Source organism: Trachymyrmex cornetzi, unplaced genomic scaffold (genome assembly GCF_001594075.2).
Source record: "Trachymyrmex cornetzi isolate Tcor2-1 unplaced genomic scaffold, Tcor1.1 scaffold345, whole genome shotgun sequence".
In the NCBI taxonomy this organism is placed as follows: Eukaryota; Metazoa; Arthropoda; class Insecta; order Hymenoptera; family Formicidae; genus Trachymyrmex; species Trachymyrmex cornetzi.
The window spans coordinates 36,740-51,002 of NW_017298164.1; the positions used below are offsets into that span (position 1 = coordinate 36,740).

A 14,263-nucleotide genomic window follows, 5' to 3' on the forward strand; every position below is an offset into this window, starting at 1 on the left:
GTTGTCATCGGTAGAAGTTAATGTTAAAAATATTTTCACGATGACCTGCATAGTGAAAGGATGCGGCAATTATATGAAAAAAACAAAAAAAACTGAGGGCAGTAAAATTAAATATTTTATCTTTCCAAAACAATCTGAAATTGCTGAACAGTGGCGTAAGCTACTCGTTGTGACGTAAGCAAGGACAAAAATCTGATTGGTCATGCGCATGAGCATACCCTTGTTTTTTATCATGGTCAGATCTATCTCACTTTAAGTTCGAAAAGTGTACGGTACACCAGTCCAACTACAGAAAACAGACAGGGAGGAAAGACGGAAAGAGTACAGAAGGTTCAAGTATATAAAGAACAGGCCTGCATAATTACACTTTCTATGCTAAAAAGGAAATCAATGTGCTATTAGCGAAAGAGAAGTTATGAAAAATACAAATTCAACCAGAGGGAAACCTGAGAGTGGACATCCCAGTTTTTTTCGTGCACCAAACCTCGTAGGGTAATGTCTACGTTTTTGTTCTTTTCACTATTACGTGGATTAGACAAAGACGAATAATCAACTTTGATTGTTCGTCCTTGATGGCTATATAATCACGTAATAATATGGAAAAGAACTACAAAAACGTGACACTACCCTACAAGGTTTGGTATACGAAAAAGACCGAGATGTCCACTCTCAGATTTCTTTCTGGTTCAACAAAACCTATTAATTTATCTGTGATAAATTTATGTGCTCATCTGTAACAATATTATAAATGCGTGCAATAAAAACAGATATTCTTCTGTGTTTCTCTTTCTATTCCTCCCTGCCTATCTCGCGGTTATGCCCGATGCGGAGTGCCTCTGCACAGGGTCTATATCTGTATATACAGAGTAGTCCCTAAAATTCGGTATCATCCATTCTGAGCAGATAGAACAGACTAAACCAAGTCGAAAAGTCCTGTACCATTTTGCAATTTTCGCAATGGTTAACGAGATATTAATTACTAAAAGTCGCCAAATATTGTTCTTCAATAATTTTTTAATCAAATACTATCAACTTTACAGAAAAACTGCAAGAGGCAAAAATCATTTATTTTCTTCTCATAGAAATCTAAGATTTTTTTCAGAATTTTTTATCAACTTTTTAATACTGAAATTTCGTATTTTTACCATCAGGAAAAAATACGGTATTAAAAAATTTTGAAAAAATTCTCAGAACTTTATGAGAAGAAAGTAAACAATTTTTGTCTCTCGCTGTTTTTCTGTAAAGTTAATAGTATTTGAGTAAAAAATTATTGAAAACCAATATTTAGCGACTTAGTAATTAATATCTCGTTAACCATTACGAAAATTGCAAAATGGTAGAGGACTTTTCGATTCAGTTTAGTCCACTCTATCTACAAAAGCGGTTGGCAAAAACTTACGGAACACTGTATATATTAATATCATATATTTATACATACATACATATGCATACACACATTTGTCGTGGTGCGTGATGTCCATTTTTAAATCTGCAATTTGTGCCGACCGGATTTGGATAAACGTAAGTAAATAGATCTCAAGTGCGTTCCGTTTCATACATGGTATATCATTTTATTCTTGTTGTTCACTGAATATTAAAAAAAGATAAAATGATACATCATGCGCATCATATGTGAAACACAGGTCGCAGTCCTCGTTGCGCCACACTGTGGCAGAGGGAGAGAAAGAGAGAGAGAGAGAGAGAGAGAAAAACACGAAATCCTTGAAGGGGATCTTTCCCTCTCGAGTCAGACATTTACGTTGGTGATGTACGTCGGGAACGGCTTATCTGGCTGATAATATCGTGATCTTATCGTGATCGTGATGTAAACTATTGTAAACACGTTCGTCAACCTGCCAGTCGCGTTAAATGCCCTGTAGAGCAGAGGTGTCGCGAAGTCACACAATCGTGAGAGAAACCGAACGGATCATTCATAGATGGTAGACGTGGGGATGGCAGCGGAGAACGACAGCGACAAACGGTCGCATCCACGGTGTATCAAATTGCCACCCGCTGTCGAAGTGTTCGCCAATTTGAAGAATGCGCAAACCTTCGCCATAGACATCGGTACGTCGTCGACCGGGTACCTTCCCGAGACTGGGATTACTAATTACTTGGTCCCTTACGCGGTCCCTGATCCCTCGAAAGGTTAACGTGACCGTTACATGAGATCAAGTAATCGTCATTGAGTTGACGATCGAATTGACCTATCACAATACTGTAACGTAATACCCGTTAGCAGCATATTGCATACTAAATTATGTAGTTACGTTTCCATTTGTACACACAATTATTATTTGACATGAATAAAAGAAAGTATATAAATTTACAAATATGTTATATATATAGTAATGTTTTCTGCATATAAGGACTTTTTTTCAAAAGATTTTTTTCTTATTAAAATAACAATAATAAAAGGAGAAATAGAATAAAATTTATATTGGATTTTATATCACATCTTAAAAATTATAGTTTACATATTACACATTATTTTTGATGATTCTATTATATTCAAATAGTTTTAATTTTACTTTGATTGTCAAATTTAAAAAAAAGATTGAATTTTGAATTTATAATGATGTTCCTTTATTACTTAATGAATTTTATTATTAAGTATATTCTTAAGTTATTATTATCATTTTATTATGTTTTATATTCTATCCAAATTTAGATATACATTATTGCGTATTATTTCAGGATTGTCGTTAACCAAAATTGCCTATTACTCAACAGTAAGTTATCGCAAAGCACTTTATGAAGATGCAGAAGGTTTAGGGAACAGTGGAGAACTAGCATACAAAGTATTCGAGGGTAATAGACTGCATTTTGTTAAGTTTGAGACAAGATATATCGAGAACTGCTTAAACTTTGTCAAAAAGAATTTAGTGGATGTTGAACGATTTCATGGGAAAAGTATTAAAGTTACTGGAGGCGGAGCATTCAAGTATACCCCATTGCTGCAAGACAAATTAGGATTATTGTGAGTATATTCTTGTATTTTGACCTTTCTCTTTGTTAATCAAATTTTCAATATCTAGTTACTAGTATCTCACAATATGAAATATTCGAGTTTAATCTTTAATTTTTGGTGAAACATGAAATTTTTTAGAGATGTTTACTGATTGATAAGATAAAATTGCAGAGTTGACAAGAAAGACGAGATAGACTGTCTGATAAAGGGTTGTAATTTCTTACTTAAAAATATACCATGTGAAGCATTTGAATATCACCGACATGCGAATCCAGAGTATAAGTTTCAAAAAGCTGGACCTAACATATTTCCATATTTGTTGGTTAACGTTGGCAGTGGTGTCAGTATTCTTAAAGTAAGCAATAGATACTTAGTAAACTTTATTTAGTAATAAAAGTTATTCTGAATAAATTTACTTATTTGAAGACTTTTTTTTATTTTTATAGGTAGAATCAGATGAAGTATTTGAAAGAGTCGGAGGTACAGCCACGGGAGGAGGTACATTTTGGGGATTGGGATCGTTACTTACAAAAAGAAAGGTAACAGAATTTACATAATTTCTTAGATTACACCTTAATAATCTTTAGATTAATTTCTTTTTACTACTACTATACCAAGTGCATGTTATCAATATCTTTATATTTGAATGGATTAGGTGTCTTTACAAATCTTTATAAATATTTGGAAATAAAATCATAAGAAATTAATTGTATGAGAAGATTCTGTTTCATCGTAGTACCGTTGAGTCGTGTGAATTGTATATATAGATATGTATTAAAACAATGACTTTAAAAACACCCTACTAGGACTTTGATGAATTGCTGCAACTTGCAGAACGAGGAGATCACCGTAATGTAGATATGTTAGTGAAAGATATTTATGGGGGCGATTATTCCTCCCAAGGTTTACCTGGAGAGCTTATTGCATCATCTTTTGGCAAAGCGGTGGCTTGTGGTAAGCAAGATTATATATAAATAAATCAAAAAAGTTTACGTCAAAAATTTCTAGTACATTCTTTTTAAGATCTATTTAAAATCGAATAAAAAATAATCCATTATTAATTATTTTTTTATCAAGTCATTAAGAGAGTTTTTAGTTACAAGTGGAAATTAATATGATTTTATGAGTTTATTTTTAGAAGCATGAATGTATAACGAAATTCTTTTGTGTACAATTGAAAAGTGTTAAAATATCACAAGCAAATATCTAAAAGATCAGATATCTATGAAATTTGCGTAATAACAGTTTTAGGTATTAATTATATTAATAACATTCTAGGACAGCCAAAATTTTCTGAAGCTGATCTTGTAAGAAGCTTACTGTTCACCATCAGCAATGATATTGGACACATAGCTAGTTTGTATGCAACTGTTTACAACATGGACAGGGTTTACTTTGGTGGCTATTTCCTTCGTAACCATCCACTATCAATGCATACTATCTCATATTCTATCAAATATTGGTCTCGTGTTAGTCATTATGTTAACTTTTTCTCGATTTTTTACAATGTTTTCTTGATAGATCTAACTATTATATATCTTTAAATTAAATAATTAAAATAATTAACTACAGTATTCTCCATAAGTTTGGGAACACCCTACGTTTTACAGGTTTGTAAATAATTATTTAATTGAAAAAAGACGAAATAAAAGTACATACATATGTACGTTATCTATAACAAACAAAAAACAACCAAACTCAAGGCTATTTTTGTTAACTATAATGTAATAAAACGTTGTCTACAACGTACGTATGTATGTACTTTTATTTCGTTTTTTTTTTCAATTAAAGACTTAATAACATGCTATTAAAATATGGAATTTTAATTGAAATGCGATTCATACGAAATCTGATTCTTCGATGCTATTTTACAATTTTTACGGAGTCTGAAATCAACTTGCGACTCAAATAGTTTATTACTTTTATAGAAACTGTTAAACTACAATTAAATAACCTGTGTATATACAACGAACACAAGTACGACGTTGTAAAACAAGTGACAATATATATAAACAATAGACCAAAGTGCGAAATTCAATCTTGAGCGCTTCGATGCTGTGAAATAATTGTCCAACATATTTTCAGCAAGCTTATAGGTGTATAAGTACAAGCTCTAGATAAATCTTTATTGTTATTTAGATGTCTTACAAGTATTTAAATCAGACACACATATATATATATACCGGGTGTCCCAGACAACCCGTCCACCCCTTTTATCTCAGAAGCAGAGCATTTTAGAAAGAAACGTTTCAGACAAAAGTTATGGGGTTCTAAATGATCTATTCAGTGATCAGATCAGTATGACCTTGGGTGGCGTCACCAAGGTCAGAGCAATGTCACTTTGAATTTTTTAAATGGAACCCCCTATTTTTCATCGCATATTCTTGTAGCACACCTCGAGAGCTTTCCAAAACACTATAATAAAATGTTTTTTCATAAAGTACTTTTCGAGTTATAAGGCTTGTCAGTTGGTGACGCCCAAGGTCATACTGATCTGATCACTGAATAGATCATTTAGAACCCAATAACTTTTGTCTGAAACGTTTCTTTCTAAAATGCTCTGCTTCTGAGATAAAAGGGGTGGACGGGTGGTCTGGAACACCCGATATATCGCTGTCATGTAATGGCTTTTCTGTAAAACGTAGGGTGTTCCCAAACTTATGGAGGGTACTGTATATGCATCAAAGTATAAAATATCTTTGTGCATAAATTTTGCATTTCTGTAAAATTTATATTACTGTTACGTATCTATTATTTAGGATAGGGTAACGCCTCTCTTTCTTCGCCATGAAGGTTACCTTGGCGCGATTGGAGCATATTTATACAGCACCGAACAGAAAGACAAATGCAGCTGGTTAGAAAATTATGCCGGGTCATCGAGTTTTAAAGATTCCGTGCCAACCGACCTCGGAATTAAAGTCGATCAATTAGAAATCGATCAAGCGGAATATGCTGTTACATTCTGCCCGCTATTGAAAGATCCCGCATCTTACATTCCTGACACTACAGATCTCGCTCAGGATAAAGAGGCAAGGTGAGACTTTTATTTAATTTCAACAATTACAATTATGTAAAGACTAAAATGTTTCTGTTTATAGAGATTATTGGTTGCAATGTTTTGAAGAATCTGTGGATAAATTTGTGTCAAGAGCTATTCACAGTCAACCACTCAGCCCAACGGCAAAAGACAGAGGATCGAAATTAAAGGAGAAATACATAAACAGATTACACTATCTTCACGCACAACCGTTGTAAGTTTCCCATCGCTATGACAAATACAAAAATTAATTGCCTGCAGTAAAAAAGTCAATTAATTTATTTATCGAATTATTAATTTAAGTAATACAAACTTATATATACAGTGCATATGGGGCACTTACGGTTAGAATATTATTGGACACCATCGAACATTGCATGAAAGAATTCGATTTTCCAGATCCGTATCTACATGTAAGTATTTCTAGTTTGTTTCTTCAGTATTTTTAAAATTAACGTATTAAATTGAAATTTATATGCATGCTTTGTTTGCAGCAAAAAAGAAAGGAGAATGAAGAAGCATTAAGACACCTACATGAACGTATAACTGTTATAGACATGTTAGAAGGTGTAGAAAAGATAAAGGCTTTGATTCTTGGCGTTCTCAGTGGTAATATATTTGATTGGGGTGCAAAAGATGTTGCAAAGCTATTGGAAACCAATGATTTTGGCTTTGAAGAAGCTCAAGAGAAAATTCCAGGTAATCCAGTAATCATTGTTATTAAATAAAAAAATTAATATTGTAACATTTAGTGTTGCGAGAATTATGTTCTAATAACTTCTTTTCTATTCTTGATATGTTTTGAAATAATATTCTATCATATGAAGATTATCATAATCTTTGAAATTTGAAATAAAATAGGCAGACCATGGCTAGAGGATAATTTAGATGATTGGATACACAGATTACAGAATGGACCAGCTCACAAATGTGCAGCCATCTTTGTCGATAATAGTGGTGTAGATATAATTCTTGGAATTCTGCCATTTGCACGAGATTTGTTGCAACGAGGAACTAAAGTTAGTTTTACTAATATTATTCATATTTGAATTATACTTTTCAAATTGTTTTTAAAAAACGAATTTATTATGTATATATTATATTTATATATTTTTTAATATGAATTTATTATATAATTAAAAAAATTTATTTAATCGCATTAAAATTGTTTTTTATGCTTTCAGGTAATATTGTGTGCTAATTCTATGCCAGCTTTGAATGATGTAACGTATCCTGAATTGGTCGTCACATTACGAGACGCCGCGAAAATTTGTAATGTTATCAGACAAGCGCTGGAAGACAATACTCTCATTGCTATGGAAACTGCGCAAGCAGGTCCTTGTTTGGATCTTAGGTATTCATGTAATATAGAATATTTCATACAAAGAATATTTCATAATTACAATTACAAGTTTGACTTTAATTAATGATACTTCAATAACATTAATTCAATAACTAATATTATTTCGATTAACAGTCGTCTGAATTTGGATCTATGCCTTGCAATGGTTGAGCATAATGTGGATCTTGTAATCATCGAGGGAATGGGTAGAACTTTACACACGAATTTTCATGCTAAAATGAAGTGTGAATGTCTGAAATTGGCAGTCATAAAGAATCGATGGCTGGCACTTCGTTTAGGTGGCGATATGTATGCTGTGATATGCAAATACGAGCAACCATCACCGAAAACCAAGATTTATGATATTGAAATAAAACCAGAGGCGATAAGAGACGGTTGCCCGTCAAAATGTACAGGAGAGACAACAGAACTCAGTAAATGCGACAATTCTAGTGATAGGAATACAAGTAAAGTATCGGTGTAAAACAAGCAATACGATTATTTCTGTATAGACCAAACAATATAATCATGGAGTAAAAAGGAGACCAAACTAGAGGCCTATTTTTTTTGGGACCGGCCGCTTGAATTTGGTCTCCTTCTTTTTACTCCGTGAATATAATTAAATTTACAACCATTTGCCTTCCGAAAAAGAGAAAACTTAAAGACAGAGTTACGCGCAAATACGCTTAAATTTTAGAAGTGTGATTGAATCTACACTAGTGTTAAGAAACAAACATACAGATGAAAGAAAGATCATGTGATCCATTGGATAATCATATTTATGAGATTATTGAAATAATTTTATTGATAATTTATCAATAAAATTTATTTTATTGATAATATCAAAATAATAAAAATAATATTTTTTTATTGATAATCTATCAATAAAATTTACTTTTAAGTTTTTTATTACAATGATTACGTAGTATGATTGTTTTAGTTGTAACTTATTATATTACTAATATTTCGTCGATCTTTTCACGTCTTGAAAAAAATACTGTTAGTATTACCATCTGCCTTCCAAATTCTAGATCTAATTAAAAATATTTTTGTCTATACTAGTTAGTATATTTTAATCTAAGTTGCGCAAGATCTAAATTAAATTTCATAAATCCCATTAACTATAAACGAGCAACGTCACTTTCTTTCATTACTGAGATATCTATGCATGTTAAAACCAGAAAAATTCTCGAAAAAGACAACGTTTGTAAAACGTAAATTGTAAAATGTTTTATTTATATTCGGCATTTGACAATTATCTCATTTATAAATTATCAATTAATGTAATACGATTAATCTCATATACAATTACAATTGACACAAAAAATTAGTTATTGACTTCATTTTTTACAGAAATGCTAGGACTATCAATGTATATAAACGAGTATGTTTGAACTCTTTATATTAAAATGTAAATGATTAAAATCATTATATAAATAATTGATTAAAGACAATAAAACCGTTTTATATATAATTTGCAATTACCATAATTATTAGAAAAATTACGTTTATTTGTAAGTAAAAATCTCTGCAATATACATGTAAAATACTGCGAAGTATATTTTCTGTGATACTACGATATGCAAAGATAATATAATATTATTGCAAGTAACAAACTAACATTTTTTTATGCTATTTTAATCAAGATAAAACGATATTTAATTATAATACAAAAAGTTTACATTCAAATTTGTTTCCCAAATATAGCATTGAAAAATAAAAGCATTGTTTTATGAATACATGTGTAAATTTAAACAGGGTCAAATAGTAAAATAGTGTAAAACAAAAAGTGGAAAAATAGATAAAAGATTAAGATTTGTGGAATTTGTTCTAATCAAAGTAAAATCAAGTTTTATTAAGTCCGATATATCTATCCGTCAAATTGGGAACAGTAATGTGATCTTAAAAAAGATAGGTGCGTTAAGTGAGCTCAATAAATCGAAACTTATCTGGAAAATCTCAAAAATAATCCTTTGATGCGAAATTTATAATTCTACTCAATTCTGTATATATGTAATAAAATGTATATTTTAAAATATTAAATATTGTAATCAATCAATGTAGATATATGCGACATTTGATTTCTTTTTGTGGACATAGTGTAAGTCGAATAATTCAAAATCTATGACATATATAGAGTGATATATACTATATAGTATGACATATATAGAGTATCCATTATTAAACAAAATATATTTCTTCTTTTAACACGTGTTGGCACTTGAGAAGATTCATCATTCATATTTGCGAAAGCTTCCGCGTTGTATCTATTATTTTCATGAATATGTGCAGATTTTAAGAACTGATCTGCCTTTTTCTTATTATAGCAAGAAATAAACGCGAAAAGATTTTTATTTTTATCAAAGTTCTCTCTTTAATATTGTAATTTTGTCCTTAATTTCCTGTAAAGGTATGGTCTTTTTCAACTAAACAACTGGTGCAAGCAGATAAGATTCAATATTTAAAAAAATGTTTAATATTTATGAAGCAATAATTATTCATAAATTAAAATTGATGAATTATGTTTTTTTCTCACCCTTGATGTTTCTTGCATTATAATATTTCATAAATTCTCTCTAAATGTAGGTGTTAAACTTAATTCCTGCCTACTAGAGGGTGTTTGCTCCAACGCTGGCGAGTTTCGACGATGAAGTCATATGTCTTTTATAGTTTAGACATCGCTCAAAGTGATTCAATCCTCACAGGTTAGATTTCTCGACGCCAAAGAGATTTTCCAATCAATTGAAAATGAATCACGATAAGCTGTTTTTCCGACATGTGCTTCTTCACTACCTCAAGAAAACCGCAATACATGTAGAGTTTGATTCGAAACGGTGATTTTGATGTGAGAGACAGAACGTCCAGGACAGCCGAAAAAATTTGAAGATTTCGAGCTGCAAGAATTGCTTGATGAGAATCCAGCTCAAACACTTGAGTTGTCGAAACAGTTAAATGTTACTCCAAAGACCGATTAAGTGACGAATTGATGCAAAAAAGATCATCCGTAGCCAACAATCGACGCAAAGTCATTTTATTGCATGACAACACTCGACCGCATGTCGCGAAAAGCGTGAAGCAGGCACTTCTAGAGCTTGAATGGGAAGTTCTCCCGCATCCAGCGTACTCTCCAGACTTGGCACCGTCGGATTACCATCTCTTCCGATCGATGCAACACGCACTTACGGACACACACTTCTCCAGTCACAACGAAGTCCAAAAATGGGTGGATGAATGGATCGCCTCGAAAGACACCGCGTTCTACCGTCGTGGGATTGCCCTGTTGCCAGAGAGATGGTAAAAATAGTAGAAAATAGAGGAAATTACTTTGATTAAGGTATTCATTCGTTTTCCCTTCGAAACAAATTAATTTTGGAGACGAAAAAACGGCAGGAATTAAGTTTAACACTTAATAGTTATAAAATAGAATAGAATTTTATTCACTTCAGTAGATATTCAAAAAATAGTTATATCATTTTTAGCGGAAGATTTGCAGAAGTATAATCGATATTGCTATGCCGGTACAAATTGAGAGGTAATTTCTTTATATTATTTTTTTTTAAATTACAATATATATTTCTATTTATAATAAAACAAACTAATGCATTTTTAATAACAAAATATAGACGGATGTATGATGCAAAATTTAACTCGATATTCTTTCTATATATGTTTTTCAAAAAGTTCTAATTAAATACAATAAGAAACAGATAAATAAATTTAATAACAAGTACTTATACATATACAAATAATGATATAAATTTAATAGACAAAATTTCGCATAAATTTTAGGATTTTTAAAGCAGTTGTAAAAAATATGAGAAGATTCTATGCATATAATTTTATTGTTTGTTCAAGTAGTTGAAATGGTATAACAAAGAAATAGAAGAAAAACTGTTATACGACCCTCTTAAATATATATAAATACAATAATTTATAAATAAAATAAGAAAAGGAATTCATCGTACAGTGCCATTTGATAACTATCACTTCGAAAATAAAGTTTGAAAATAGACTTCATTCACGACAAAATATAAAGAGAATCGAGAAAGAGAGAAAGAAAGAGTCGCGGGAGAAAGAAAAGCCAGTGAATGCGACGGCTGGGTGATAGGGCAAAAACGAAGGAAAGAGGGTTCTGTGCATGCTAGACACGCTCCACGTCTATTCCTTTCAGCCACGTCCTACGCAGTGTCCAAGTCGGAGCTTTATTAAATTCCCGTTGTGTGATATTGTCCAGTCGGGAAACCAGACCGGTGCGCGCAAGCTGACACAGCCAATTATCTCCCAATTTGTGCCGGTGTGATAATCGATACTTCTCCAGATATCGCTTCCAATCTGTATGTACTCTATGCTATTAATTCTACACAGTACCTCATCGAGTTACTGACACAGCCAGCTAAAAATAGAGTCTAACTCTTCAACTGACTATGATTCTAATAACATTATTTAATCTTTTTTTTTTTTAATTAAGCAATTCGTTATAAATTGAATTTTTTATTTTTTATTGCTTTTTAACTTCTGTGAGTTTTGATTTTATACCGGGGATGTAGAAAAATGTGAATGCAAATTATATTCAGAAATATCTTTTTTTCGATAAATTTAAGACCACATATAATTTTTTCATAATTTAATTCCGATAAGATGAAAATTAAATAAAAGCCAAATTAATTTGAAAGAAATATATAAATTTGCGTGCAAATTAATGAAAATGAAGTTTTTATTTGAAAAATATATAGTAATTGTAAAATAATTATTGATGTAAAAAATTTGTTTTATGAATTTTAAACTGATATAAACTTTTAGGTGTAAATTAATTAAATTGTAATTTTTAAAAGAGGATGGATTAGATTGTTTATGTAAATTTATTTGCTTACACGCGCTTTCACATCAGAAACACGAAAGAATTAAGCGCCGTCGTTATTATGCGACATCGTGTTCCGCGAGAGAAGAAAATACGGGCGCTCGTGTATCTTACATGAAATAAATACCTAAGATTGGACGTTGCATCGAGCCCCATGAATTTTTCATCTCCAATATACAAGGCTACTCACACGAGACGGCCAACGTGTTCTATCTCCTCATACAAGCTTCGCCGAACGTCTCCTATGTTATATTAGACAACGCCGATAGAGCTTTGACAAAATGAACACGTAAAGAAAATTATATTTGTTGCACTTATCGATTTATATGTTAATAATAAAATTTTCATAATTTTCTATATATGTGATAACATTAATAAAGTGTGACTGACAAAGGTTCAAAAATAAATTAGATTTATATGATTTTAAAATATGCATCACTAATCGAGTGTGAATATAAGCGCAGAAAGGATTTTACAAAATTGAAACAATTTCGCAAAAATCGAGGACTACCAATTTCAGTTAGATGCAACTGCAAAGCTAGCGGCTTCCACTGAGAGTAAGCTTTCCAATAACATTTTTGCGCAAAAGAATGGCTCCGCTAGCGGATTGCAAGCGCGATTGGTTAGAATAAAATTTTTTATTTTTTTCTAACTGGATGCTTCAAATCTTTTGAATGTGTGTAAATGCGTATTTTCAAAAAATTATGGAACGTTTATTTAATTAAAATATCGAAATAATGCTATGTGATCGACGTGACATAAATTGTGTGTTCAATATCAATATGTAGAATTGTTAAATATTCCGATTTTCATAGGATTGTAAATAGGATTTTGATACGATTGAATTCAACTTTGATGCCGTATTTACGACCATCCAATAATTTATATCAAATATCGCGTTTAAATATGAATAAATTAATTAATGTGAAAGTAAAAATTTTCGATTCCAATAAATGTTGGATCGTATAAATAATCAAATTATAACAAGGTAATAAATAGCTGAAATAATAAATAATCGAGTGTGATAAACAACACGCGTCATTATCCATATTAATGGGAGTAAAATCGGCAATCGGTAATACCACAGAAATCACAAATATGAAAATATCAATTAAATTGTATGTAAAGAGAGAAATTTCTCCGCCTATCGATAATGCGCAAATAGTTCCATCATTATTTCGCATAGAATTGTTTAATTTTCGTACATTGATTTAAAGAAGAAAAATTCACGTAATTTACACAAATAGTTCTTTTATACGAAACGGCGCGTAGTTAAAACTTTGCGCGCAATAAAGCAATTTTTTTCGGTGAATTGTGTGTACGTACATACCATAAAAATTCAATTCGTGTTAAAAATAATGTTTTTTATTTTCATAAGACAATTAGTTTTATATCTAGTTTTAATGAGGAGCATATTCATGCACGCAGAAAAAATTCCACACCAACATAACGCGCATCCTTAGGTTTGTTCTTTGTGACTAAATTTATTGTACTTAAGAAATGAAATGAAATAGATATATCACAAATGAGTGAAGGAGGTCATATTCAGTCAAGATGAATTTTGCGGCACTTAAAAAAATATCCGTGTCAATTTAACATCATTCCAATCACCATACAATATTAAAAAAATATTTTTTAAATATTTATTAAATGCTTTTTTTACATTAAATAAATATTTAAAAAACGTTTAAAAACATTGTCTGCTGGTTGGGATGTGGTGTTTATATAATTTTCACCTGTTGGTGTTAATATTAACAGCAACATGACGTGAATTTAACATCATGGGGGTTTGAATCCACACCATATTGGTTAATACGTGGGCTGCTGCAAAAATTTCGGGTATTCTTAGTGTTGCCAGAGAATCATAGCTGTTACCATCGTAAAATTTGACATTTTTTCGATTAAGTAGCATTGACAGTTAAAAACAAAATAGTTTTGTTCCAAAAAATATCGTAATATAAAATATCAGAGTAAGATGATTGAGATGGATCGGCATGTGACTTACTGTGAAATGAAATCGACTCTTGGCATTGACATTAAACAAATATCAACGAT

At 31.2% G+C, this 14,263-nt stretch overlaps 1 protein-coding gene across 2 annotated transcripts; it reads left to right on the forward strand.

Annotated features, from left to right (window-relative positions):
• Positions 1-1,320: 1,320 nt before the first annotated feature.
• On the forward strand, positions 1,321-8,085 carry LOC108763177 (pantothenate kinase 4). Of its 2 annotated transcripts, XM_018510556.1 has the most exons (15): positions 1,321-1,521; positions 1,644-2,067; positions 2,698-2,980; positions 3,143-3,326; positions 3,418-3,510; positions 3,778-3,925; positions 4,250-4,440; positions 5,731-6,005; positions 6,070-6,222; positions 6,334-6,421; positions 6,503-6,707; positions 6,870-7,027; positions 7,193-7,362; positions 7,486-7,872; positions 7,966-8,085. In XM_018510556.1, the coding sequence occupies exons 2-14, from the start codon at positions 1,938-1,940 to the stop codon at positions 7,832-7,834; spliced, it is 2,427 nt and encodes an 808-aa protein (XP_018366058.1). In that variant the 5' UTR covers positions 1,321-1,521; positions 1,644-1,937; the 3' UTR covers positions 7,835-7,872; positions 7,966-8,085. The 2 variants fall into 2 exon arrangements, with proteins under 2 accessions (XP_018366058.1, XP_018366056.1); XM_018510554.1 differs by having other exon boundaries at positions 7,486-8,085.
• The last annotated feature ends 6,178 nt before the right edge of the window (positions 8,086-14,263 follow it).

Coding starts and splice junctions, on each gene's coding strand:
- LOC108763177 (XM_018510554.1), top strand. CDS start 1,938: ATGGTAGACGTGGGGATGGCAGCGGAGAACGACAGCGACAAACGGTCG. Junction 4,441..5,730: donor CTATCAAATATTGGTCTCGT/GTTAGTCATTAT, acceptor TCTATTATTTAG/GATAGGGTAACGCCTCTCTT. Junction 6,223..6,333: donor TATCTTCACGCACAACCGTT/GTAAGTTTCCCA, acceptor TTATATATACAG/TGCATATGGGGCACTTACGG.